This window comes from Mastacembelus armatus, chromosome 21, assembly GCF_900324485.2.
Source record: "Mastacembelus armatus chromosome 21, fMasArm1.2, whole genome shotgun sequence".
NCBI lineage: Eukaryota > Metazoa > Chordata > Actinopteri > Synbranchiformes > Mastacembelidae > Mastacembelus > Mastacembelus armatus.
The window spans coordinates 11,223,907-11,250,631 of record NC_046653.1 but is presented as its reverse complement, the minus strand read 5'-3'; the positions used below and the strand labels follow the sequence as shown (position 1 = coordinate 11,250,631).

At 40.1% G+C, this 26,725-nt stretch overlaps 2 protein-coding genes across 5 annotated transcripts; both read right to left on the bottom strand.

Annotated features, from left to right (window-relative positions):
- Positions 1 to 86: 86 nt before the first annotated feature.
- Positions 87 to 16,346, bottom strand: slc12a8 (solute carrier family 12 member 8). 2 transcript variants are annotated; one of them, XM_026295756.1, is made up of 14 exons: positions 16,183 to 16,346; positions 15,501 to 15,667; positions 15,154 to 15,300; positions 11,931 to 12,122; positions 11,530 to 11,761; positions 7,094 to 7,207; positions 6,853 to 6,940; positions 6,311 to 6,398; positions 5,309 to 5,455; positions 2,893 to 3,553; positions 2,713 to 2,810; positions 2,475 to 2,592; positions 1,297 to 1,357; positions 87 to 1,013 (listed from the first exon to the last, which is right to left on the bottom strand). In XM_026295756.1, exons 2-14 carry the CDS (start codon positions 15,633 to 15,635, stop codon positions 845 to 847), a joined length of 2,250 nt encoding a protein of 749 aa, XP_026151541.1. In that variant the 5' UTR covers positions 15,636 to 15,667; positions 16,183 to 16,346; the 3' UTR covers positions 87 to 844. The 2 variants fall into 2 exon arrangements, with proteins under 2 accessions (XP_026151541.1, XP_026151542.1); XM_026295757.1 differs by having other exon boundaries at positions 2,941 to 3,553.
- A 583-nt stretch (positions 16,347 to 16,929) lies between these two features.
- On the bottom strand, positions 16,930 to 26,222 carry znf148 (zinc finger protein 148). Of its 3 annotated transcripts, none has more exons than XM_026295572.1 (7): positions 26,120 to 26,222; positions 23,877 to 24,253; positions 22,964 to 23,089; positions 22,667 to 22,790; positions 22,294 to 22,377; positions 22,067 to 22,185; positions 16,930 to 21,673 (listed from the first exon to the last, which is right to left on the bottom strand). In XM_026295572.1, the coding sequence occupies exons 2-7, from the start codon at positions 24,228 to 24,230 to the stop codon at positions 20,036 to 20,038; spliced, it is 2,445 nt and encodes an 814-aa protein (XP_026151357.1). In that variant the 5' UTR covers positions 24,231 to 24,253; positions 26,120 to 26,222; the 3' UTR covers positions 16,930 to 20,035. The 3 variants fall into 3 exon arrangements, with proteins under 3 accessions (XP_026151357.1, XP_026151359.1, XP_026151358.1); XM_026295574.1 differs by having other exon boundaries at positions 23,937 to 24,253; XM_026295573.1 differs by lacking the exon at positions 26,120 to 26,222 and adding an exon at positions 25,295 to 25,403.
- Positions 26,223 to 26,725: the final 503 nt, after the last annotated feature.

Below are 26,725 nucleotides of genomic sequence, written 5' to 3'. Positions count from 1 at the left end.
TGATGTAATTGCAGTGGAAAATTTGCTGTTGCAATAAAGCACCAACATCTGTGGGTCAATAAATTTACTGTATGTTGTTCAGTCCTGTCCCAAAACAAAGGTAGTTTTAGTAGTTTTTTTTAAAGTAATACTCACATTTCTAAACACTGAGGCTTATCTCCCTGATAAAAGGTGAGGCTACATGATCACCCACCCCAACAGCTCAGATGCCCAGACAGGGTACCAGCATCTATACAGATAGTCCTGCTGACAGGTTGCTGCTATGATAACAAATTGCTGAGAGGAAGTGGTTTTCACAACTTTTCTGTTAAGCTGCTAGAACAGCGTTAAAGACATTTCACCCATATTTATATGAGCGTACACGGTGCATTACTGAACTATTACTGAAAATCATTGCTCTCTTCAAACCATGTTGCACAGTGGCTGGACCTTTTGGAAGTCACCCCAGCAATACAGAAACCAGCCAACAACAACTTAAGACTAGTAGAGAGTTTCACAGATTGTAGTACTTTAAAGTTTAAGCTATAAAGTATATTAAGAAAAAAAAAAAAGGTTGTTTATTTATTTATGGAAGAAAAAAAAAACTACCAACTCCAGCTGCATTCAGTCACCACTTATTTCTCTCATTCTCTCACACAAACATACACACACTTTGTGCAACTGTAGAATAAAGTTCAGACCTCCTTCAACCAACACTAAAAAACTAGCATGAGCTGTGGTCTCTGTTAAAGTGAATATGTGTGAAAATTGTGGCACGTAGGGCTACACGTGTCAGGGTTTGAGGCACAACATGTGGTTTCAGGGTGTCGTCTGTGAAGTTTAACCGAGGCAGTGTTCAGGTCAGTCACTGGAGAGGTGGTTGCACCATCTTATCCGCTTTGATGATGGAGGATTGGTGATAGCGATGCCGAGAGGCAAAGTCAGCATTTTCCTGTGTCAGCTGCTTGGTTTTCAGCCCGACCGCGGACAGAGAAGGTGTCACTACTATCTCATCCCGCTGAGATCCTTTCCTTCTGAAACACAGTATGGAGAAACAGGTGACAGTGCGACACAGAAAATAACACATGCCTGTAAAATATTTACAGGCTTCTTATCTTATGTTCTGTGACTTACTGTAACAATACATGGAAAAAAAAATATTATGACAAGAATGAAATTAATTTCCGCCTGTACATTATCAATGATCTGGAGAGATAAGGAATTCCATCAGTGGATGAGATTTAAATACATTATTTACTTTATCTACTCTTAAACACTGATTCCTGACTGGGTGTTTTGTAAAAACCCAAACATTACCTGAAAATGCTGTTCACCGTTGATTTGAGCCATGTGAAAAAGCTGAATCGAGCTGCAATACCTGCAATTAAATCAAAATCCAAACAGTTATTTTTGTCTTGAACAAATAATTCCACTGGGTTAGTTAATTTACATACTAGCTGTAAAAGGCAGGTTAAAATAATATAAATTAATAGATTTATTATGGAATCTGGTTTTTGTGTGTGGTTTTTGGTTCTGAAGTTGTAATAGATGGTGAGTCATGCAGTGAGACACACACACACACACACCAGCTCATCGACCACCTGTGGGACAAGTGTTTAACACTTGCGGAGTTCAGTAGTGTTGTGAGTCAGATATCTAAAGCTCATTGTACTGTGGTGAGTTTAATGCACAGATGCTGAATGTCCCATCGAGCTATTCCAGAAATCCTAATCCACAACAGCTGCCGACCTGCAGACCGCAAGTGAAACTCCCAGCACTGTGCCTGGGTCTGTTATCGGCACATCCTACTAACTTAATGTACAAGCTTCAAATGTAAAATTGCACACGAGGATGTGTTTTGTTAGACACAATGAAATAATCTAAATTATATAACAATATAAAATAAAATTAGAAACAGGAATTGTGTGTCAGCTTTCGTAATGAATTAGTAATAGACAACTCCTGCACCTCTAAAAAAGCTAGAAATACACAAGTTTATGGAGTCAGTTTGTAAACCTACTGCAAAAATAACAACACATAACTCAGACAGTTGAGCAATAAAGTCAATATCAAAAAGAGTATGTCTATGAAAATATATCTATTAAATATAGTAATGACAAAGACAACTGAGCAGAATATCTGACCTGATGTATTGTGCAACCAAACACTGAGCTAAATGATGATCAGCAATTTTTTTGGTTATTTAAAGCTTTGTAATTCATATTCCATAGCAAGGATTAGTCTGGTAATTTTACAAAATCTGCAAAACGGACAAAAACTGGCAAAAAGTAGCTAATAGGAAAATCAAACTTCCTATTCTTATCTGAATAACACTATAATGAGGTCATGCTTTATTTTTCATTAGAATAGAAACGCCAGCCTATACAACAATCTTTTTTATAGGTTTTGTTGTTTTTATTTTCAGCAGCACTAAAAATAATGAATGGACTGTTGTCTCTGGTAACAGATCTGTGAAAATGAAGTGAGAGAATCACCTATAGGCAGTCCAGGGCTAGCTTTCCCAATGTAGATGAAGAGCAGCAGGGCAACAACTATGTTTGCTAAGGCATAAATCCACTGAATAACAAACATGATCAGTATTGAGCTTAATGCCTGAAAAAAAAAAAAAAGAAATTATACAGTCACATTATTTGCCAAACTTTGTAAATATGATCTGAAAATAAGCCACAAAGACTAAATGAAATAATATACAACATGTATAGTGTAACCTACCCCGATAAGAGCAACCCAGTGGTTGCAGAACTTTGTGTAGAATGAATCCTGCATGGGTTGGATCTCCAAGCTCTGGTGTTCTGTCTTACCTTCAGCCCCTGGAAGATTTAATAAAGAGTCAGGTTACTAAAAACAGGTGCAACTAACTTTGTCTAATGCTTCATGCGTAAAGGTCCTCGCCTGTGCTGTGATCGCGAAGGTCGGTAGATGAACCCTGTTCATCCTTACATATTTCTGTATCGCATTTCACTGGATGCTCTCCTCCATCCCTGAGCTCCTTGTTTCCACCCTGCATTCCGGCTTCTTCACATGGTGGAGCTGAACTCCTCTCCTCTCCTTTCTCCTCCGAGGACATATTGCTGTTCAGGTCCAAACCAAAGCTGTCCATCAGCTTCCGCTTTGCAGTAGTTTTTCTACTGTTGCATCTGCTGCTCAGGTCTTGCATGGAAGAGGTCTTCACAGGCCCTGCACTGATGTTTGAGACAGGTGGAAAGATCTGATCCATGTCCTTGGTAAACTCCAATAAAGTGCCTTTACTCTGTGTACTCTGGCCTCCACTTCCATAATTTGGGAGTGTAGCATCAATAAGCGGCATGGAGCTCTGCCTGGTGGACCTGCGCTGGTTTCTTCTGGCCAAGATGAGGGTGTCTCTCTTCTCTTTACTCTGCAGCTGGAAGGTCATGGCCACACTGAAGTAGGAGTAGTCAATAAAGCTGTAGGTGAGCATGAAGTTGATGGTGACAATGGGAGCTAGTATGTTGACCTGGCCGATGAAAATGAAGGCCATGGTCAGGAGGCTGGTCAGACAGATAGCAGCCACTGGGGTTCTGTTTGGGCCTTTCTGTTAGAAAGGGAGAGAAGAGCACAGTGTGATTAGTGACAGTTACACTACACAAGAAAATATATTTCAAAACACACCTGCCATTTGAGCCCAAGTCAATTGAATATAGTTTCAAAAAAGAATAATGTCCCGCTGCTCCTGACTGATATTCTGTACATTCACATCTTCAACCTTTTCTCCAAATACAATTATCAGTCATGGACACTGGTGGGTAACATGCACCTACACAGACTGATGAAAGTGAAACTAAGTACCATAAAAAACAGCGAAAAGTGAGCACTCCATCTAGAGATCTTCTATGTGTATGTGCCTTCAGCATTGTGCTAAACCAACACTGGACATCTACAAGGCCCATGAGAAACTAAATCCTATTTTCAGCACAGTAGCAGTTTTGTCCATTAAATGTTGCCTGGGCTCATTACATTTCATTAATTTTGACAGTTATGTTCTGTGTCACATTAAAGAATAAAATGATAACCACAAAGCACACTGAGAGCTGCTGTAACACAATCAAAGTCCTTGTGTCCAACATACTTGGCCAATAAAGCTGATTTTTGAATGGAATAAACTGGAGCTGGATCTAAAAATCATTAAATACTGGTGAAACCCCAGCTCTAACAGGAAGACAAAAACAATGCCTCAACAATAATCCCTTTCTCAAAATGGAAGCATTGTTGTGGTTTGGTAAGCTTGCTTTCACTTCCCAGGTCCCATGTCACACAGTTTATAAGGAGTACTGCTGTGTGTCTGGCAAGCCTCCAGAACACACAGTGGTGCTTGGGCCCTGCCTGTCGCCCTTCCTGCTTTTGTTCTGAAGCTTTGATTTGGGCCAAGATGTCTAGGGCCTCATTCCAGCCCACTGAGAGAGGTCAGTCACAGCTGCCATCCGTGGAAGTCTGAGGAAAACTGGGGTGAACCAGGTCAGGACGTCAACGTGACAATGTATGTGTGTTTAACAGTAGTGAGTTGTAACTCTTTTCGGTAATGGCATTCACTCCACTCCCTTCTATGAAGTGAAGTACACACTCTATTATTAGGCACTGTTGTCATTATTTTCCTGTTGAGTTCACCAACCACACCACCTTATACATTTAGATACATTATGTCACCTGGTGCTGGTAATCAGAGACAATATTACCGTTACAAACTTGATTTGGTCAAATTTATCTAAACCATTCAATCAGTTCCAAGTTAAAGATGAGGTTCTTCCTTTTCTGCATCAGATAAATACATATATGGTAGATGTCCCTTTTATGTGTTTGCGTACTATAGTTTGAGCATATAGTGAATAATGAGATTAATCAATTCATGAATGTGTGTCTTACCAATTACCAAGGAGGAAAATTGTGAAGTAATAATTGCACAATTTGACTGGTATGATCTATTAATCTATATCTTGTGTTATTCTTAGTACATGTGAAATTCTCATAGTTCCATTAAATTAAGCACAACTTTTTACACTCTCAAGCAGAACCATGGACTGATTCAAGCAGCTACCAGTGCTGGTAAAAGAGAGAGTGTAATGTCCAAAAATGAGGAATTTAGTGGTTCTCTCAATGTGTTCACCACTTTCTGTTAATGTGACAATTTAAACTGGGCTTTGGCCCAGTAATTACTGTGTGAACTCACTGTTGCATAAACATACACCCTCACTGAACAATTTCTATTTACATCATGGTGACTCTAGCTCATATTTTTCTGAATGCTGTAAATCCAGACACCCCTCTCATGGCTCTCTTGGCCCTATCCACCCACCCCTCTTCCTAAAAAGGCCAGAGCTGGAATGACCCTCTCCTGGGCGATGCACTGGAGGATCCTGGGTGCTCCGTACAGGCCGCCCATGCAGGAAGCCAGCGAGGAGATGTAGAGGCCCAGCAGAAAGAGGAAACCCACCAAGGAGACCTGGTGGAAGAAGGAAAACAAACAGAGGGTGGAAGAGGATGGGGTGAGGTTGGGAGCTCACAACAGCTACACCCATTTCAGTTCCGCTGCAGCCAGTTCACTATGAAAACAATGAGAACTGACCACTGATTGAGCATTGAAGTGATTCAGTGATTCATTAAAGCAAAATATGATGTTTTAATTTGAGTATAATGAGTTTGCATTGTATTGTATATAGTGCAATATAGGTATAGACCAAGACACTTTGGCTGCTAAACATCTTCAAGTAAAGAGAAACAAAATGAGAAAACAGAGACCAGATGATTGAGATTTTTGTGCTCAGGCCTGTTTCACAAATGCTGGACTGATGGCTGGGACCATCTACTGTATCCATCATTATTAAAACATCCTCATCACTGCAGCTTGGTGCTCTAATTTGTTTTGTGTTGTCTAAAGTGTTTGGCCTTTTACATCATTTTACCAATAATTAGTAGTCATCATTTTTTGTAGGTCTAGGCTACACTTCACTACCTGGGTAAAAACAAACACCTTCACATATCTACAAAATGAACACACCAAATACTGGTTTAACAATGCTCTTTGTACAAACACTGTATTTTATGCTATTCTCCTCTGCTGTGCAGAGTATGACCATCCATTGAACATGAGGACAGTGTGAATTACGAGTATTAGCATGAGTTAAAAAGCCTGCTCAGGGGCTTCCATCTCAAGCATGTAAAAAGTACCTAGACTGTGAACCTGGACTAACCACACCACATCCACAAAGTGCGCCATCAGGGGGAAACCCCCTCACTTCTACCCATCTGTTGCAGGGACTGTGTCACAGGGTAGAGTGGAAACACAGAGAGGTGTTACCTTTTCTGCTATCAAGAAGTCATAGCGCAGAGCTTCTCTGGTGCAGATGGCCCCAAGAAGGAAGACAAAGACCAGATACAGGAACCACCTGTGGGTCACCAGCACATAGAATTATTAACAACTGCTTTTTTCCTATTAATAGGAAAAAATGTGTCATGACAACTCCATAAGAGACTGCCTAATAGTCCCATGCTGGGAAGGTGTTTTTTTTGTTCTCTCCACTCAAAGTGGAAAAGGTTACCCTTTTGAAAAGATACCACAAAGTAATCTGGGAGCACCACAACAGTCAAATCTAGATGTCTGGAAAGCACCCTTTTGGTTGAATCATACCTTGTGGAGTAAACTCCAGGGCGTTATATTTGAAACCCATCTTTATACAATGATATGTCGCTAAATAATTAAAGAAATCTGTAAAATCAGATGCCAGCCTCTCCACTCTTCATTTCTTCTTCTTCTACATTTACTGTAGTCTTCACTGGACACCCAGCAGTGTTTATGTTATTTACAGTATAGTTTTGCATGTGATTGGGATGTTGTCATACGAGGTGAAGACAGCTGCCAGAGTTCCCACAGGGATGTTATGTTCAGGCCGCTGCAGATCGGAGCTCATGTTGAAGCCTGCCATTACCCCTACATACACAAACCACAAAAACGTACACAACAAATTACACAACACAAAAGGTATCTTTACACTTATATATATATAACTGTGAGTAGCTTTTCATGCAATATAACAAAAAACAAAGATGGGGGTGGACGGTGGGGGGGGGGGGGTCTACTCACCTGTAGCAGCAGGGAAGAAGACCCCAAACACTGTGAAGAATTTTTCTCCTGGGCTGTAATCTGGTATTGCGTTGCTGCTGAGCAGCTCAGCTGAATAACCTACGAAACCATGCTCTGAAAGAGGAGGCAACACAGTGTGTCAGCGCTGCACTGTGGGCCAGAACTACCAGCATCAACAGTATCAACCTGTCAACGGCCACTGAAGACATTTCTTATAAAGCTCTTTTAGTTGTGTATTACAACATGTTGACTGACATAGGGACTAGTCTAGCAGCAGCATACAGATGCTAATATACTGAAACATCTTTCTGTATTTAAGAAAGTAATTTCACTAAAAGGTCTGTCTAGTAGCTGCTCTGAAGGTTTTGATGATACCACACAATCTGCATCCACAGCTACAGTGTAATGTAAGCAGTTTTATTACAAACACCACAGAGACAAGTTATAAAATGAAGACTAGTGTTTCCAGCAAAAGGAGTCAGATACATGACAGTAGGTGTCCATGCATTTTAAAAATATGCAGTCTACAAACAGGACAGGTCAGTTGGGTCTAGGTCAGTTTGATGAATGTATGAGGGGAGATTGTTCTGCATTGGTGGGGGCCATTTAAACCACACAATCTGAAGGGCCCGCCTATGTTACAGCACCGGACATTTCCCTCTTGGTTATCTTGCGATGGGAAAGAATGTGTTCTCCCAGATTAATGACATGTTTATCCAAAAGGAAGTCACCACCCTTTTCAGAAGCTCAGCAACTTCCAAGTCTGAGAGAAAGAATGAGAGTGAGCGAGAGAGGGAGACAAACGGAGAAAAGAATGAGATGGAGCATGCTCATTTTCATTTGTTGTAGACAAAAGTCATAGCCAAAAGGGCTGGATGTCCTATTTATTCAAGGTACACATATTCTCCAGGAATGTAAGGCGGCTTTAGAAACCAGCATCAAAAGGAAGTAGGAGGCCAAACATTTGTTCACTCTGTGACCTGATGAGGCCACCCTCTGTCCAAACAATCGGAATCTAACAAATCCAGGGCAGTCAGTGTCCATGTCTGCACCATGGGCTCCCCACCCATATTACAACATCATAATCCAACATCCACCCCTGCCTAACTCTTGAGTATTCAGTTGAGGGCGTTCACATATTTATAAGCAAAGTATTTCCAGAAACACAAATCAAATGTTTATATACACTGTCAGAGTTTCTGTATTTGAACAAAAAGGCCGATATGAGGCCTGGCCTGCTGAACCTTTTGAGGACTCCAAAAGGTTTCTGTTGCCTCCAACACAACAGGCTTTAGATGTCGGCTTTATTATAATTTGTACAAAGCTGTTAAAAAAAACAAAAAAAAAAACGAGGATGAACGTAATGAACTTTAGGATAAATTGTAATAATTTTGGCAAACTCCTCAGTCCTTTCTTCATCTAGCATCACATCAAAATCTCAGTTTGTCTGATACTGCGGCTCACAAAGATGGGAACATGGTCAATGTTACAACTGCTCATTGTCACTGTAACCATGTAAGGTTGCATGACATTAACATTTAGCTCAAAGCACCTGAGTTGTAATGCATAGCCTAAACCTAATCCATCTTTAAATTCTTGGGCTTGGTGAGTGAAAAACATCTATCAAACATACTGTCCAGGTCTTTCAGACATTTCAACATTTTGGTATGACAGGAACTTAATCTACTCACTTTGCTTTAAAGCACCAGACAGGTTTTAGGACAAAGTTGTGATCGGCCACATTTCAAAATGTATACTGGCTGAAGAGCAAGTGCATGGGTAGAATAGGCTCCTTTCTGAGCGCAGCATATCTAATACAGACTGGAATGTGTAGTCAGATTTCTCCCTCTGGTCTGACTGACATCTATTCTCCCACTCCAGCCAGGCTGTGCTTGGAGAACAGGGTAGGCTGTAATGTTAAAGAGGTGGAGCAGGTCCCAGTGGGACCTAAGAACTATATACTGTACATATTATAATAGGATCACAGGGAGAAATTATGTGACAGTGTCTGGAGTAGCAGCAGGCCTCAGATCTCAGTTCCGACCTTCTCTCTTTGTCATTTTCCAAAAATGTGGGTGAGTCTGGTTAACACCCTAAACCCCAGACCCAAGGACTAAATTACAGCTTCTTGTTATGTGGGGAACAGACTTCAACATGGTAACATGCCAGATTATATTTCTTGTAAACCCCACTATCAGAAGGGTTTTCAGCTGAATTGTGAGATTAAACAGTGGCGGCGTCATTGTCCAAACTAAATAATTTACTTTACTCAAAAGAAGCAAGTGGGAAATTAAATCTTCTACCACAAGGAATGATACAGCACTTTTCTGAGCTGTCTTACGTGGGGCAGCCATGCGGTTTTCAATTTTAGCTCCATCTGTCACAGTCCCTGCAGGAAGGCCTTGTCGTAATAAGTCACTTAACAGATCCTTGCGGCTGGGGAAATGAGGAAGCAAGGTCAGTCAACAAGTAAGAGTTCATATATGAACAACAACAAAAAAGAAAAATAGCTCTAAATCTTTGTACTTAATAGATTGCCACTGAACTGTCAATTGTCCTCTTTTAATTAGCAGCATCATGAGTGGCAGACAGTTTGATAGTGGTCAAGAAAGTATTTTTATGGATTAAGCTAGGAGGTTGCCACATGGACATGCATCAGCTGTGATACTGAGAAAAAAATAAATAAATAAATAAATGACCGGGGACAACAAAGGCCAACACAAATACCAATATTTAGATTTTTACCAAATAATCCAGTAATGTAGCCTCCCTTCAAAAATTCTGTTCTTGAGATCCACCTACTTTAAAATCACAGATCACTTCAACCTAATATGATAACGCAACTAAAGCAGCAATATAAACCAAATCTTATATATGCAGCATTGCAGTAAATAAGTGCTTAGATTTGCAACTGACAGTTTTTATTACTGATTGATTAATCTGATTATTTGATCAACTGTTTATAAAAATGTCAAAAAGACGCACACAAAAAAGCAAGCACTACACCCAAAGGTTCTCGGTTTACACAAAATTTGGTTGAATGATTGCAAATACTCAAATGAACTTTTGATTAAAAAAACAAAACAAAATTGACTAATAAATCAGCTGTAAATTTGAGTCTTTTAGATCACAAGGGAGGTGCTAAATATTGACCTGCTTGTGTCCAGTATTTGACAAGTTTGAAACCATGGTGATTGATTTGGGTCACCGGTTCACATGTTACCAAGCTATGAACAAATGATTTTAGCAATGTCTCTTTTTCCGTCAGGATATGTCTCGGCGTTCTGCAAATGCAGGCTAATCTGGGCTGGTTCAGCTAACTGGGGGACCTGCTGGTCCTCTGCCAACCATGAGATCACCATAAAACACATAGCAGCTCTTAACTGGAAAAAACCCGAGTAGCCAATATGTCTGGTTTTCCCACAGCTCTTCAGCAACTGCAAACCTGCCTCCACCAACTGAGCTATGAAAAAGGCTGGAGGTTGAAAAGAGGAGCAAAATATACATATATCTCTTCATGTATGTTTTATTGCATGTGCACTGAATGTTATGTAATTTTCTGGTATCGGTTTTGTGTAAAATCTGGGGAGGATGCTTGTATTTGAAATGACTGGCTTGACTTTTGGCTTGACTTCCCACTGGACAGGACGTTGATAATCAGTGAAAACAGGAAATGTGGGGAAGGACTTCCTGAAGGCCAGCAAAAGAATACAAGCTAATAAAAAAAAAAAGACAACATTTCCTAAGTTACCCCCAGTCTCAACAGCAGAAAAATATCCTAACCCACCACTTTACACAGTTTTCTAAAAAACTGAGGGGGGGGGGGGATTGTCATTAAACAAAAAAGGATTAAAGTGCTAACACACACAATGTATTAAATATGTAGCAAACAGCTTGTCACATAGATGCTAGTTTCATGTAGCTGCAGTAGAAGTGATTAGATTGATTCAGAATAGAAAAAGAGACTGACTGATAAGTGATACAACAGCTACACCTACTGGCCACAACAGGTCAAGACAAATCACAATTCAAATGGAAAGTCTGCTGTATGACTTTGTCTGTCACGCAGCCATTTGGAAGCTGCAGACCCTCCACACCCACTCCCAGGGGCGTACAATTATTGCAGTTTTATCAATTAGTAACAATACCGTAGAAGCTATTGCAGCCACATTCATCTTATGGAAAGTCTATTCACTTTGTCTTCCACTACTCCACCCTCATCCTAGATGGTATCTAATCGACTGAACATACCTGATCCAGGTAATCATCCTTAGGAGGCTTAAAGATTCATTTATTTTTAAGGAAAACAGAAATGAGTATTATTTTATTTTAAAAACACACTAAATACTGGGCATCATACATCAGCACCGATTTAGCCCTGAGCACAGTCCTAGTTATCTTCTCCCTATACTGTCTGCCCATGATTCCAATCCTACCTGGGTCAAGGTGTGTGAAAGTCCCAATGACAAAGTCTAGTGTGGAGACAGCCAGCACAGCCAGCAGCAGCAGCTGAAGTCGGACAATCCACTTGACACCAGCCAAGTTGATACCGAGCAGGGCCAGCAGCACCACCGCTGACAAGCCGCGCACCGCCCACTGAGACTGTAGACCCAGCAGCTCTGCCACCGACTCAGAGAAGCCTGTGATGTACATGGCTCCAGCTACACACTACAGGAGGAGGCAGCATGACAATGGAGAAAACACATGGAGGTGCTGATGAGATATGTGGCCCTGTATTAAATCTATTACTTACATCACATTCACACACACAAAGATTCAATTTAAATATTAATATCAGCCTTTAAACGCAGTAATCAAATCCAAACCTGTTACTTACCTGTCCAAACACATAGAGGAGGCCCACGGTGCCCCCTACCCTGCCACCCAAGACGGTGGAGATCATGGAGTAGATTCCTCCACTCCCAGCACCGCAGTGCTCACACAGACCGATCCCCGACATCACCGTCACTAAAGCAACCAGCACTACCATGGAGACCAGGAGCATCCCAAGCAGCACTCCTGTGTTCCCCTGGAAAATGCCAGGGGACAACATAACAAAAAAGAAAAAGTAAAATATCATGTAAATATTATGTTTAAATCTACAATGTGTTAGTCTGCACACTGAAAATCAATATTTGAATTTATTTCCTCTAAAAATAGATGTACCTTATATGACTATTCGTGTTTTTTTTAACCTCACACAAATTATACTGCCAAAACTTTATTTTTCTCTACCTCATGCTTTCACCCACCCTTCATTTGCTGTTAAACATCTACAGTGAAATATTAAACAAAAGCCATAAATTGCCCCAAATAAATGTTGAGGACAGAACATGGTGTACAGTGGGTACGGAAAGTATTCAGACCCCTTTAAATTTTTCACTCTTTGTGTCATTGCAGCCATTTGCCAAAATCAAAAAAGTTCATTTTATTTCTCATTAATGTACACTCAGCACCCCATCTTGACAGAAAAAAACAGAAATGTAGAAATATTTGCAAATTTATTAAAAAAGAAAAACTGAAATATCACATGGTCATAAGTATTCAGACCCTTTGCAGTGACACTCATATTTAACTCACATGCTGTCCATTTCTTCTGATCCTCCTTGAGATGGTTCTGCTCCTTCATTGGAGTCCAGCTGTGTTTAATTAAACTGATTGGACTTGATTAGGAAAGGCACACACCTGTCTATATAAGACCTTACAGCTCACAGTGCATGTCAGAGCAAATGAGAATCATGAGGTCGAAGGAACTGCCCAAGGAGCTCAGAGACAGAATTGTGGCAAGGCACAGATCTGGCCAAGGTTACAAAAGAATTTCTGCAGCACTCAAGGTTCCTAAGAGCACAGTGGCCTCCATAATCCTCAAATGGAAAAAGTTTGGGACGACCAGAACTCTTCCTAGACCTGGCCGTCCAGCCAAACTGAGCAATCGTGGGAGAAGAGCCTTGGTGAGAGAGGTAAAGAAGAACCCAAAGATCACTGTGGCTGAGCTCCAGAGATGCAATAGGGAGATGGGAGAAAGTTCCACAAAGTCAACTATCACTGCAGCCTCCACCAGTCGGGGCTTTATGGCAGAGTGGCCTGACGGAAGCCTTTCCTCAGTGCAAGACACATGAAAGCCCGCATAGAGTTTGCCAGAAACCACATGAAGGACTCCCAGACTATGAGAAATAAGATTCTCTGGTCTGATGAGACCAAGATTGAACTTTTTGGCATTAATTCTAAGCGCTATGTGTGGAGAAAACCAGGCACTGCTCATCACCTGCCCAATACAATCCCTACAGTGAAACATGGTGGTGGGAGCATCATGTTGTGGGGGTGTTTTTCAGCTGCAGGGACAGGACGACTGGTTGCAATTGAAGGAAAGATGAATGCGGCCAAGTACAGAGATATCCTGGAAGAAAACCTCTTCCAGAGTGCTCAGGACCTCAGACTGGGCCGAAGGTTCACCTTTCAACAGGACAATGACCCTAAGCACACAGCTAAAATAACAAAGGAGTGGCTTCGGAACAACTCTGTGACCGTTCTTGACTGGCCCAGCCAGAGCCCTGACCTAAACCCAGTTGAGCATTTCTGGAGAGACCTGAAAATGGCTGTCCACCAACGTTCACCATCCAACCTGACAGAACTGGAGAGGATCTGCAAGGAACAATGGCAGAGGATCCCCAAATCTAGGTGTGAAAAACTTGTTGCATCATCCCCAAGACGACTCATGGCTGTACTAGCTCAAAAGGGTGCTTCTACTCAATACTGAGCACAGGGTCTGAATACTTATGACCATGTGATATTTCAGCTTTTCTTTTTCAATAAATTTGCAAAAATTTCTACATTTCTGTTTTTTTCTGTCAAGATGGGGTGCTGAGTGTACATTAATGAGAAATAAAATGAACTTTTTTGATTTTGGCAAATGGCTGCAATGACACAAAGAGTGAAAAATTTAAAGGGGTCTGAATACTTTCCGTACCCACTGTACATGAGTAACAGAGTTTCTGTTAAAGGCAAAACATGTTTTCACTCTCCTACATGGATGAGCAAGTCATTTATGATAAGATACATTTCACACTGTCTAAGAACCTCCATCTCCAAACATAGCAAACTATATTTAATCCTAAAAGCTGAACCCAAACGGATGTGACAATTAAGAGTCTTTGTAGCTGTGTCCTGTGTGATGACACATGCACATTATGGTGCTTGGGATCAACTGACAGGGTGACACATACTTAATGATGGTTGCTCCTAAAAATAAAATCAAAAAACACAAAAAACACAAAGTGTCTACAGAGCTGAATGGCAACATGAAAAGCACACACTATTACCAAACACGGGGCTGAATATTATAAAGTGCAAAGTGAATATATACAAAATACAGTATGTGCTCCGCTCAATTTCACCCATTTGTCCACTTCCATAAAAAGTCACAGTGCCAATATTCAAAAAACATCTACACTGACTGTTACACAATCTGCATTGTTTCCAGGAGGGAGGATGTGTAATTCACTGATGGGAAGGTTTATTATGTAATGTATGTTTGACTGTCAGCTACAAAATCAGCACAGAGAAACTCTTTAACTATGCTTGAGTGAACCACATGTAATAAAATATAACAGGAAATTTTAAACATGGTGGGTGCTGTGGTATTCAAATTGATTTTCTATGTGTATTGAATTATTTATTGTCCTGATTCATTTATTTATGCAGTTATTTATGTTTTGCTGTCTTCTTTGTCATTGATGCATATGATTAACTTCAAGCATCAGATTTCACAGCACTTACCTAAGAGAGTGAGAATGCCCAGCCCAAGTCATGAAGAAAACAAAAAAAAAAAAATCCAACCAAGGACACGCTTCATTAGTTTTCATTATTTCTTTAAACAAATCCAAGTTCATGTCAAGTTTAATTCAAATCTTTCTTGTTTGTTATTTGGTCTCTTCAGTGCAACTGTTTACATCTTTGGTTTCTCTCTCTCTTAAAGTAAGAGTCTACACGTCCTCTGGCAGGACCTAACTGTACAGTTTGCTGTGATACCTAAAACACAGTAAAACACAGTAACGACTCACCACCAGGTAGCCGGTGCGCAGGAATAAAACCACACCAAAAATGTTGATCATGCAGGTGGTGAAAACTCCATCCCAGGTGCCGAAGAGAACCGGCTCCCACACGAACAGTTTGATCCTCCACCAAGGCTGACTAGACTGCTGAAAACCCTAAACACAGACACAACCCTGTCACATCTCTCCTTGATTTAAAGATGCTTTCTTTGAACATGGAGAAGTGATCATATTAATTTGGAAATAATAATGTAAAGACAAACAACACAACCATTCCACCTGAAATAGATGTCCAAATATATCCAGCCCCCCTTCTAACCTCCATCACCATGTATATTTAAACTATCAGATCTTACCTGTGCATCTTCATGAAACAGATCATGGACACATGTGCCTGTGTTGGTGTCAGGGGTCGACCCCTTCAACAGTTCGGTCCCATCTCCCTCCTGGTCACCTGTTTGCACAGCCCATCCGACTGGCAGGGTGTCCATTGCAACCTACAGGTGTAGACAGGTGTCTCCCCCTGAAGTTAATCATAAAGTTAAATGGCAACACAGAGAAACAACTGAGCTGTGTTTAAATCCATTCATAAGCGACCCTGTGTTTGTCTTGAAACTGATACTGGTCCCGCCCATCCCGGTAAAACAGCAACAGGTGCAGCGTGTGGACACCCGGATGCAGCAAGGTGCGCTTCTGACGTTGCAACTAAACATACTGTAATAATGAATGGCTGACTTTTTACTAACAAATTAAATAATAAAGCTGTCCACACAGGGAGCGGTAACTGAGCAGGGGTGAACAGACTTTTTTTTTTCCAGTAGGTTTTACCTCACTTATTTTAATAGAAAAATATAGTTTTTTTAATGTTTAAAATATCCTTACTAGTATGCTGCTCTGCAAAAAGGCAACTTAGTAAAGTAAAAAAAATTAAATTAAAGACATTTATATTGATTACATTTGTACAAAAGCAGAATCGGGGTTTTTTTTTTCTATCTTCCGACGTGACATTAAGCCCCTCAGCAAAAACTTCAGACTTACCTTTCACAGAGTGCCACATGCCATGCTGATTAAAAAAAGATAAAGGAGGAAAAGTCAGATATCAAAACGACATCAGGTTAATATTCCAGTGGAATTTTATGATGAACGCAGCCAGTATGACCAGAGCTCCCAGTTCCTCCTGCAGTTGTTGCGTGTTTTGTGAAAACGTCAGCAGCAGCCAGTTGTGGATAGATGTGTTGGTTACCTTCCAGGGTGTGTTGCTGCTTTGCGCAAAGATCCTGTGTTAGTTTTGGCAAGGCCTGCAGTAGGAAAGGTTGACTAATGATTACGGCTGAAAAGTGCACATACCTCTTATCCTTTATCTTTATATTTGTGGAATTCTTTCCTAAAATAGTTTGAGCGTTCGTGCTTTTATATTTTACCCAGGATTATGTAAAGTGATAGATAAACCGACTTCATGGCAAATCCTGGGAGTGGGTTTGTGGATTATCACATCAAAACATTTACTTTAGGAATAAGCCTTTGGAAGTCACAGAAAGCTGCAGATTTTTGTAGCCAACTAAAGGTTTTGCAGGTACTTTCTATTATTGTTAGTTCATTAGTCAATGAATCTAATGTTATTTTTTAATTTAAAAAAAAAAAAGCTTCTCAAATGTTAAGATTTTCTGCATTTCTGTTTTACATTCTGTAAAACTAGAAATATTGGATTTTTAATCTACTAGTGTGTATGAATGATGAAGTGACACTGACTTTTATGCATCAAAAAACCATTCACTACTTCACACATATTGTGAATTATTTTAATTTTAAGGACGTGACACACAACAATCAAAACAATTTAATCCAACTGTTTACAAATCAGAATATACTGCAAAAATCTAATTGTATGGGTTACTTGACTGAAATTAACCTGCTACAATTAAAGCTGCACATTATTCATAAAACAAATTCACTCGACCCGACAAGTTAGAGACCATGCAAATAAACCTTACAGTCTAACTTAAGATCAAACTTACAGTGAAGCGGTGAGGTTTACTCGTCAAGTTCATTAAAAGTATGAAAAGTTCACACTCAAGGAGGAGACTCCTATCTGTATTTGAAAGATCCTGACACAACCAACTTGTACAGAGATAAATGAGGGTAGCAACAGCAACTGCATATGATATACTGTACATATCAGTGCTTTAAATGACATGTTTCAAAAATAGTTTTTATCAAAAGATTCATAATTCAGATCTTTTTACACAAAACAAATATTTTTTTTTTCTATAGCTTATACAAGGACACTTATGGCCAGGTTACTGATGATCATTTAATTAAAAAGGAAAAAATACCATAGTACTGCTCATATATTTCCTTTAAGTCCATCAATAGTTTTGCATTTTAAATTGTTCAAAACTCTTCATGAACAAATTCATAGGACACAATTTACATCTGCACTGTGTTTTTAAAAATATGCTTAAAACAAAACAGGCAGCTAGTGGGCTATTAATACCACAGACCTATTGTGTAATATTCCACCCAAAATCTAATTTGACTTGCTCACACTTCTGGAGGTCAGATATTTGATAGAATAAAAATACTGATTTTAGGCAGAGTATTACTTTAAACCAAAAATAAACATTCTGTGGGGGTTGTTCATTACAAACTGCTGCATACAATAAAACCCAACACAATCAGCTGCATTAACTTACAAAAGTTTGCTTTAACCAATCAATAATAAAACCGTTAAAAAAGTGTGTCCAATTTCTTCTGATAACTGTAGTGAGATATATACAAACCTCACATCTTGGCGGCAAGTGAACAGCATTCATTGTCAAATCTAATAAATGCTGAAAAACCAATTAATGTGCCGTCCACGGACAAAAGTGTCTCTTGCACAAGCCTTGTCTCTCTATTGACACCAAAGACAGAACATAAAAAAATGTACAAGGTATTTACAGCAGGATATTGTCTATACATTCTGGAGGGAATGCTCAATGAGGAAAAGTATTTGATGATTAATGTGGGTACTGTCTGTCCCTGATTGTCAGTAGAATTGTAACAAGAGGGAGCTTCAGAGCGGCAAACCAAACCTGATGGCGCAGACAAAGACAGTGTTTAACACAACAGCACCGAAGAAGACACACATATGTGTACACATGGAACACAATCGACAGTGTGATAAAGTACAATGTCCTTATTCAACCATTTAAAACAAGGCCTTGACAGATGTGGTTAACTACTGTTTTCTAGCAAGCACGCCATAACAGGTATCAAAATTACAGATATCACAAACATGATTCTGTTCTCTAATAGCCATACTGCAGCACAGTACACAAACTGCTATTTCCTTGCAGACACAGATAATAGTTTGTGGATAAACTTAAGTGCTATTTATTGCTAACTAATAAAAAAATATTACGGGCAAAATGAAATGAAGCTCCCAAATCTCAACGTATTACAGACAGAATAGGTCGATAGCTTATGTTGTTATTGTGCAAGTTGATTCAGAAGCCTTAGAGCATTGATTGAGTAGAAAGAAATACATATGCAGGAATGAGTACATAAAAGGCTGGATTAAAAAAAAAAAAAAAAAAGAAGGCACAGATGCAAAACCAATGAAACTAAATAAACATTTTGACTTGTATATTTTACAATATAGCTTTAATAAAACTTTGACGTTCAATGAATGCAAAAGGTTCTCGTCACACTGTTGTCCCCTAAAACCTATCCTCAAACATCAACAAAGTACTACAAAACTGCAGCTACGTGAGCTACATCGGCATACGTGACAAAAGCAAAGAGCATCCTCTGGAATTTCTTATGGCCCATGTCAGACACGAGGGTTTTGACTAAGTGATGAGTGTTAGAAATCTCATTCAACAAAAAAAAGTTGCGTTTTAAGTGAAGGTATTATGCAGTTCCTCCACTGTGAAAGTCCTACATTTGCTGTAGAGAAGTATGTGCAAATTGTGCAACCATTAAGCACAATCATGTTAAGTAATTTAACTATGACTTACTTAAAATACTCACAGAAAATAAGAATTATCCTGCAGTCATTATATGTGTGCAGCTATTTGTTACCTAAATCTTTCTGGGGAGAGAAAAATCATTTACATATAATATAGTCCGGCCTTTTCATTACATAGCCTATCCTGCAATAAAGTCACATTTGTAAAATCAGTGCCTGGTAATCGTATTAGATTCAGTTAAATCATTCCTGTGGCATTCGTTATTAGTAACTTTAAGAAGCATCCATTTCAGGTGAGATTAAAGAGACTACAACATAAAGTGAAGAATCAGCTATGATCTATCTCTTTCATATTCTTTCATTTGATTAAGCATTTGCACTGGAGTTCCACCGCTGGAATAAAAAGTTTCTAAGAGTGAACTTAAATTTATCCAGAGAAACAGCAAGGGGAGGTAGCTACAGTAAAAGCCAAAAAATGCATACATAGTTAGGGCCTACACGTTGCATCAAGCAGCAAGAGTCCAGACTTACAAGGGACTTGATCAAGCCTTTGTCCAAGGCAAACTGACTGACAAAAGCATTCAAAATAAACTCTGTGGCAATGGTGCGGGAGGAATTTTACACTCTTCGTTTTTTTGTTTTTTAACACTTTGGTCACTTAATCTCATGATGTACATTCTGGAGCAAGACCTACACCAACGCACAAATGCAATTAGTTTTTTTAAAGACAAAATGCTCACGATTTTTACCATCTTTCATGTTTCCATTCTGTGAGGCTGAAGTTAGAAAAAAAACAAACAAAAAAAAAAAAAAAAACACGTTTTCTAACAAAATGCTTTGAGTACACATTTGCAGTGACATGTTTTGGCAAAACAGGAGACAGATATGATAAAGTGCAGCTTAAATTATGAACAGAAATGAATTTTCCCCTCCTTCCCTTCAGCCAAAGGTTTCACCGGATGAAACATCAGGGGAGGAGTTCAGTTGAGACCTAGTCTCGGTTACTCTGACTAAGGGGAATTCGGAAAAGTCTGTGCTGTGTCCTCGGAGACTTACTTGTCCGTTGGCAACAGTAAATTGTGAGGAGGATCCAGATCTTGTTGTCTGGAAATGAGATTTGAAGTTCTGATCGAAGGAACCTATCTGAAAAGTCTGCAGTATTCCCTGTGAAGAGTCTGTCTTTTTAGAGGGTGAGACCTGTTCCAGAAAATCCTCCTCAGCTGGGGAGACTGCAGAAGGAGGGGTGGTCTCATCACCTGAAAATGAAAATGAATGCTGGGAGTCCCCAACCAATAATCCAAAGTGAGGTTTCTCTAAAGTGGACCTTAGTGGGGAGCTCATCCCTGATTTGAACCTGCTGGGGGAAGGAAACTGTTTCTCTGTAGAGAACAGGGGCTGTCCAGCTAATGTTGGGTTTTCAGAGACCAAGCTGAGGCTCTGGCTGGTCAGGTAGCTGTCGTTCTGGCTGGTTCTCTCCAGTGCTTGCTGGAGAAACTTAGAGTACTCTTGCAAGAGGCTGACCTTCTCAGTAGCTGGCTGAGCCTGGGCACTGGAGGCTCCAAGACTCTCTACAGGGCTACTTTCTGAAACATCAGAGGAATTAATGGATATGCTTGATGTCACCTCTGTGTCAGCCACGCTAAAAGAAATGTCTGATTGCCCATTGGCTTTGTTGGAGTAATGGTCCAACAGCGTCTGAAGAACCTCATCTGGCAGCACGTTCTTGTCATGAGTTGCCTTAATCTCTGTGTTGATTGGCTGTGGCTCTAGAATGGTGGCAGGGACAGTTTCGTCAATGACAGCTGACACCACAGTTGGTGTAACAGGTGGCTGAGAGGAGATGCTGCTCGTGTTCAGACCATAATCCCGGCTGTTGTTGGTCAATGCAGCATGAAGGTAGCGTTTCTTCTTGAGAAACTGCATGGCATCGTCGTAGTTTGTGCTGCTGGCTGCTGGCTTTGTTGGTCCTCCTTGAAGAGTTTCCACTGACTCAAGTTCAGTGTTGCTTTCTACGTCTAACAGACCCTGCTTGTCCACAATTTCAAAGGTGTACTGTGGGACCTTACTGTTTTCCTCAAAGGAAGACAAAGTGGACAGACAGGGAGGAGTTTGTTCACTGGACTGTTTAAGGCTCCTCTTTGGGACTTTCTTCAGGACTAGCTTAGGAGGAGTGGTCTCCTCTGATGACACCTCTCCTTCGTGGTGTTGGCTAGCCGTCTCTTCAGGAAGTTCCACAGAGTAGTCATCTATTACATACTCATGTTTGACTTTGGAGGACACAGCATAGAGAGGTAGACCTTCAATTTTATTATGTCTCTGCTCCTCCTTCTCCTCTGTTTCTACTACAGGAACAGTGGGTCCTTCGGTTTGGGCAGCAGTGGACATGCCTGAACTCTTGTCTGCACATTTTTGGCGCTTTTTCTTGGGCAATGAGCACTCTTTGGCAAGAAATGGGAGGCCTAAAGAATCTGCTTCACGCAAAGGTCCACCTTTACCAGCAACCTTGTTGGTCTTTTTCTCTCTGTTCTCATGACACATTCGTCTGTGCTTTAGAACCCGGTCTGTCCTGGAGAAGTACTGTGTATGGAAGACAACATTACCGCTTTTATTGTAGCGTAGTGAACTTAATAAATAGAAACAATTCAAGCCAAAATATCTTTTTAGGGTATTGGAAAATATGTTCACCAATGTCTTATTTAAATTTGAGATGTTAATTCTGGTGCTGCAGTAAACCGAACCTCGGTGACTATGTGTTATTTTATCACTGGTTCTCAATTTTTTCACTGCATTCAAATGAATACACAATGGATATCTATTTTATTCATTATATACTTCGTTGAACTTGTCTTCTACAAAAGGAGCATAATATCAGCAATGATTCAAAATTTTCTGCTGATTTCCTTACTGCCAGACCTAACTGTCTCGATGCTCCCAGATAGACTAATTCACAAGCAAATAAAAGCAGCATACCTGGTGACAGTAGTCACACTGGTAAGGCTTCTCTCCACTGTGAGTCCTCTTGTGTCTCTCCATGTGATACTTCTGGATGAACCTCATCCCACACTCATCACAGCGAAAAGGCTTTTCACCTAAACACGAAAAGATAAAAAATAGAAAACGAAAAACGCATAACGTCCAATCGGAGACCAACAAGACAATGTCATTGTGAATACTGAATACATTCCTCCTTCACTCACCAGTGTGGATCTTCTCATGTCTCTGGAGAAGATATTTCTGAATGAAGCGCATGTCACACTGGCTACACTGAAAAGGCTTCTCACCTGGAGTTTGTATAATATACAGACACATATAGAAAGCTTAATGTATACACAACAAACACTGCCAAGGGTTAGTTCATTTTAGCATTGTTGCTTTGCTTGGACAAGTCATCTTTGATGACTGAATCCATTTACTATAAAATATCTAATCTGATATTATCTAAATATCTAATACAGGACATTAATAAAACCTGTCCAGGATATAACAGAAGGAGCATTTATAAAGAATGGATGGATGGAAATATAGAAATTACAAAAATTACATTTCATAGCATGAATTAGTCATTCATACCAGTGTGAATGAAGACATGCCTCTGCAGATGATAGTTGGTTCTAAACGCAGCATTACAATGAACACAGACATGACACTTGGGGTTTTGGATGCCCAGTGATCCATCATCATTGATGCTGAGAATCTGCAAAAGGGAACCAAGGAAGATACAGCATTTGTTTCACACTTACAACTGCCTTAGTGGAAATATATCAGTCTTATTAAACAATTCAATCTATTCTCAAAAATCTATTCCATAAAAATGTCTTTGCACTGATAAAACTGAGTTATTCCATGCTGAATTTTTGTGCCTTGTACCTTTGCTGGTGAACGTTGCTTTCTTTTCTTCTTCTTGGGACACATCATCAGGTCCTTAACTGCTTTTTTGTCCTTCTTTATCGGGACTGCTGGTTCAGACAGCTTCAGTTCCTGCTTGATGCTCAACTGTACAAGTGGGACCATAGATAAGCAAGGCATTCAATATGGCACAGACCTAGTTTAGAGTCCACCCACCGTCTAACATATCCAGGTCAGGCAATTGCAGCAGGGCAAGCAGAGGATTATCAATCAATGTAAGAGGACCAAACCATTTAGCAGTTGCTCTTCCACAGTTTAAGAAACCAGCTGATATGGTTCAAACATCCTCTAAAGCTGACACTGTTGACTGGCGGGAAGCCTCACGTCCTTGAAAACCGAGGACTTGCTGAGACATTACACCTGATCCTATAAACACAAACTTCCTTTTAAGTGTAAAAATAGTATTTGAAATTCACTTTTGCTCTACCTTTATTTTTATGATGCATATTAGTTAAAACATTTAACAAACATTTCAGCTAAATCTTCCCTCAGTTTGCATAATCCTGTATGACTATTTTCTTTTTGGCTAATTGTTAACCACTGACCATTACTGGCACAAACTCCAGGGTGAGCAGTGTCCCCTTGGTGTGTTATCTTTGATGGTTAGAACTATGCTTTAATAATATTCAGTCTGTTACTAAAACTATTTTGGCATTGTTTTGAAAACTGGGCCTCAACAGTCCAACACTGCAAACAACCGTTAACTGGGCCAAGGGTGGGTTTTATTGTGTCAATAGCTGGGTGGATTTTCAGTTTAGTTTAATAATTGGAACGACATGAAAAGAAAATAACTGCACAGGGATACTGTTAAAACAGTATCCACACAAATAACCTTATAAACACACGGACTACTTCTTAACCAACATGAACTCACTGGCATATGAAGCAAGCAGGGCAACTTATTGGTGAGTTTTAGGGGGAAATTCACTCCCACCTCGCCTCCTCCCTCTTCTTCTCCTCCTTCACCATTCTTTGTCATTTCTTCCTGCATCATAAGTTGCTCTGGAGGGACCAGGTCATGAGTAACCAGAGAGCTCCCAGTCAGGTCTTCATCGTCATCTTCGTCATCATCGTCCTCAGCCAAAAGAGGGTGGTTTGCCAGCGCTCGTTCCCCTATGGTCATCACCACCAGCCCTCCTGCGCTACCCAGCCTGACTCTCCCTCCTCCATCGATTCCTCCACTGCTGCACTTCAGCAGCATACCCTCCAACTTGTCCTCAGTGTTCATCTTACATAGAGTATGTCTCAAGTCTGTGAAAGAGAAAGAGAGAGAGAGAGAGAGAGAGAGATGACTGGTAACTGTAAAACATAATCTAGAAGGTTTGTCTTTATGCTTAACGTTACTCATGACCTGATAGTAGGAATGAAGAGATTATAGCACAGGAAACTACAAAAATACTAAAGATGGCATTTACACTGTAGTCCTTGATATAAAGATAGTAAAGACGAAGGACTCAAGATGACTACGAGCAGCATGATACTGCTACTGGCAAATTAATCATAAATGTCTTCAGCTCAGTTTGTACCATCTTTGTATAAATTACAACTAGGATTGAAAGGTTACACCTTTTATTTCCCAACAGAGCACAGTTCTACCTTCTCCTTATACATACAAATGTGAGTTATTCTAACACCTGGCATAACTATACCTGAGTGACACAATCTGCTTCTAGAAATAATATACATATTCTACTGCAAGTTGTGACTAACCTATTCACTCCTGGCACATACGGGACCAGTTCCACGAATATAACTTGCTATCATACAGTCCTACATTTCTCGCTCAAACAATGCGCCTTACAAAATGAAGTAAGCACTGTGAAGCAACTCGTAATGCCGAGAATATAATGATAATGTGCTTTTACGTCCCTAAGTCATAAACTTTTGAAGTCACATCGATAAAATAAACGTTAACTTTACTTATGAGCACGTTGGATTTTTTTCTTACAATATTTCTTTCAAAGACGGGTAAATGTCAGTCTACGACCATAACATTACATTTGCAATAATGAAATAACAGTCAAAGAACCAGCTATATAATTATACTATTATACTACAACGTTGTTTCCCTTCCTTGCCACTCTATTTCAATATGACCTAATTAGTTAAATAGTTAACTAGTTAGCAAACGCTACATCTTAAAACGTTAACACTAGCTAACCTAGCATATGTGGGCCGTTTGGTCAAAGGTTTGTACTGTAGCTAATGTAGACTGACCGAAAAGCAGGACTGCAGGTAAACGGATTTAACACACACCAACAACAGCATAGTCCCATATGTAAACACACTCACTGTGTCACTTGGAAGAAGTGTTAAGGCTCTTGCTAGCCAGCTAGCTAGTTAGCCGCGCCTGTCAAAGCCGCTTCATATTTACAACGGCTCAGGAAACGCAGGAAGAGAAGCCAGTGTGCCTTCAAAATTAAAGCTCATTCACTAACTTAAGTCAAATGGGAGACGGTCTGATAAACACATTTTAAAATCTGAACTAAAATTTCTCATTTAAACATGTAAAAGGTGACACTATACTAGTATAAAACACTGTAGCTCACGTTTCAAATAACTATCTATTGTCATTGGCTATCTTTCGTTGACGTTTAAGACAGCCTCAGATAGATATAGATTTTTTTTCTAAACTATAAGCCAGTTTTGTCAATTCAGTCATATCTATCCAGTCATTTACAAACTCGTCCCTGCGTGCTTTACTTTGACAGGATGCGACAGGAAGTTCTGCTAAACGTGCACGTGCACCTACTTGATAAACGTCCACGGCCTTTTTGGAGCTAGCTAGTTAGCAACCGACTAGCACGTCGCTTCAAACAGCGATCATTCTCTGTGGCTGTAATATTTAGGCGACACCCCATCTTCATAGCAACATACGTTTCTCCTCACATGCATTACTCCAAAATAAAATCCAGCTCGCATTAAACGACATACGTGGCACAAAACACAACTTTCGCTTGCCGCTTTCACCAAACTTGTCAGCTCAATAGGCCACAGTGTTAAGTGCCTGCCTGTGAAGCTAGCGTTTGCTAACTCGCTACTAAGACAACAACATCGTACATCCCGGTGGCGCACAGGTGATAATGTCTACGTGAAAGCCGCGTTGTTTCTTCTTACCTGCTGTGCGTCTTAAGCCCGCTGAGCTGTCATGACTTTTATGTGAGACAGTGTAACGATGGTGTGCCGAATAATCCAATACACCATCACATTTCTCGAAGGTATGCAGGTATCGATTTGTCTCCATCTAGCGGTTAACATCGGTAAGTGCAGGGGACAGTGCGCTCCTTATCCCTACTGACAGATTTCCCTCAAGCGTCAGTTTGGCGACCTACTTCTGGAAACACTCTTTACTAATGATGTCTTAATATTTCCCTGTTATTAGTAATATTTCTTCTCATGATTTTTTTTTTTTTGCTATTTTTGAAATAACCAATATATTCAACTCGGGATTAATGCATTCGGTTGCCTGATGTCCATTATTAGCCTGTACAGTGACGACCCTATAAGTGGGATAGAGGCGTGAAAAATCAGTTTTATCCAGTCATGTGTGATGGGGTGTTTGAAATTCAGGATGAAGTACAGGCTGCAGCTACTGATGTGGTATATTTTCATGCCTAACAAAACGAGATTTTGTAATTATGCTGCGTGATAACGACCATGTCAGTTGCAAAGGAGTCATTGTAACACAAACTCCACTCAAACCAACACAATCCTCTGACAGCC

Bases quoted from the DNA above. Each gene is read 5' to 3' on its own strand.
- slc12a8 (XM_026295756.1), bottom strand. From the start codon at position 15,635: ATGGACACCCTGCCAGTCGGATGGGCTGTGCAAACAGGTGACCAGGAG. The intron at 11,762-11,930 runs GTAAGTAACAGG...CTCCTCCTGTAG, and splicing joins TCCTCTATGTGTTTGGACAG to TGTGTAGCTGGAGCCATGTA. The intron at 6,399-6,852 runs GTATGACAACAT...GGTGACCCACAG, and splicing joins CTGGCAGCTGTCTTCACCTC to GTGGTTCCTGTATCTGGTCT.
- znf148 (XM_026295572.1), bottom strand. From the start codon at position 24,230: ATGAACACTGAGGACAAGTTGGAGGGTATGCTGCTGAAGTGCAGCAGT. The intron at 23,090-23,876 runs GTGAGTTCATGT...CCACTTGTACAG, and splicing joins CCTGCTTGCTTCATATGCCA to TTGAGCATCAAGCAGGAACT. The intron at 22,378-22,666 runs GTATGAATGACT...TACAAACTCCAG, and splicing joins GCATGTCTTCATTCACACTG to GTGAGAAGCCTTTTCAGTGT.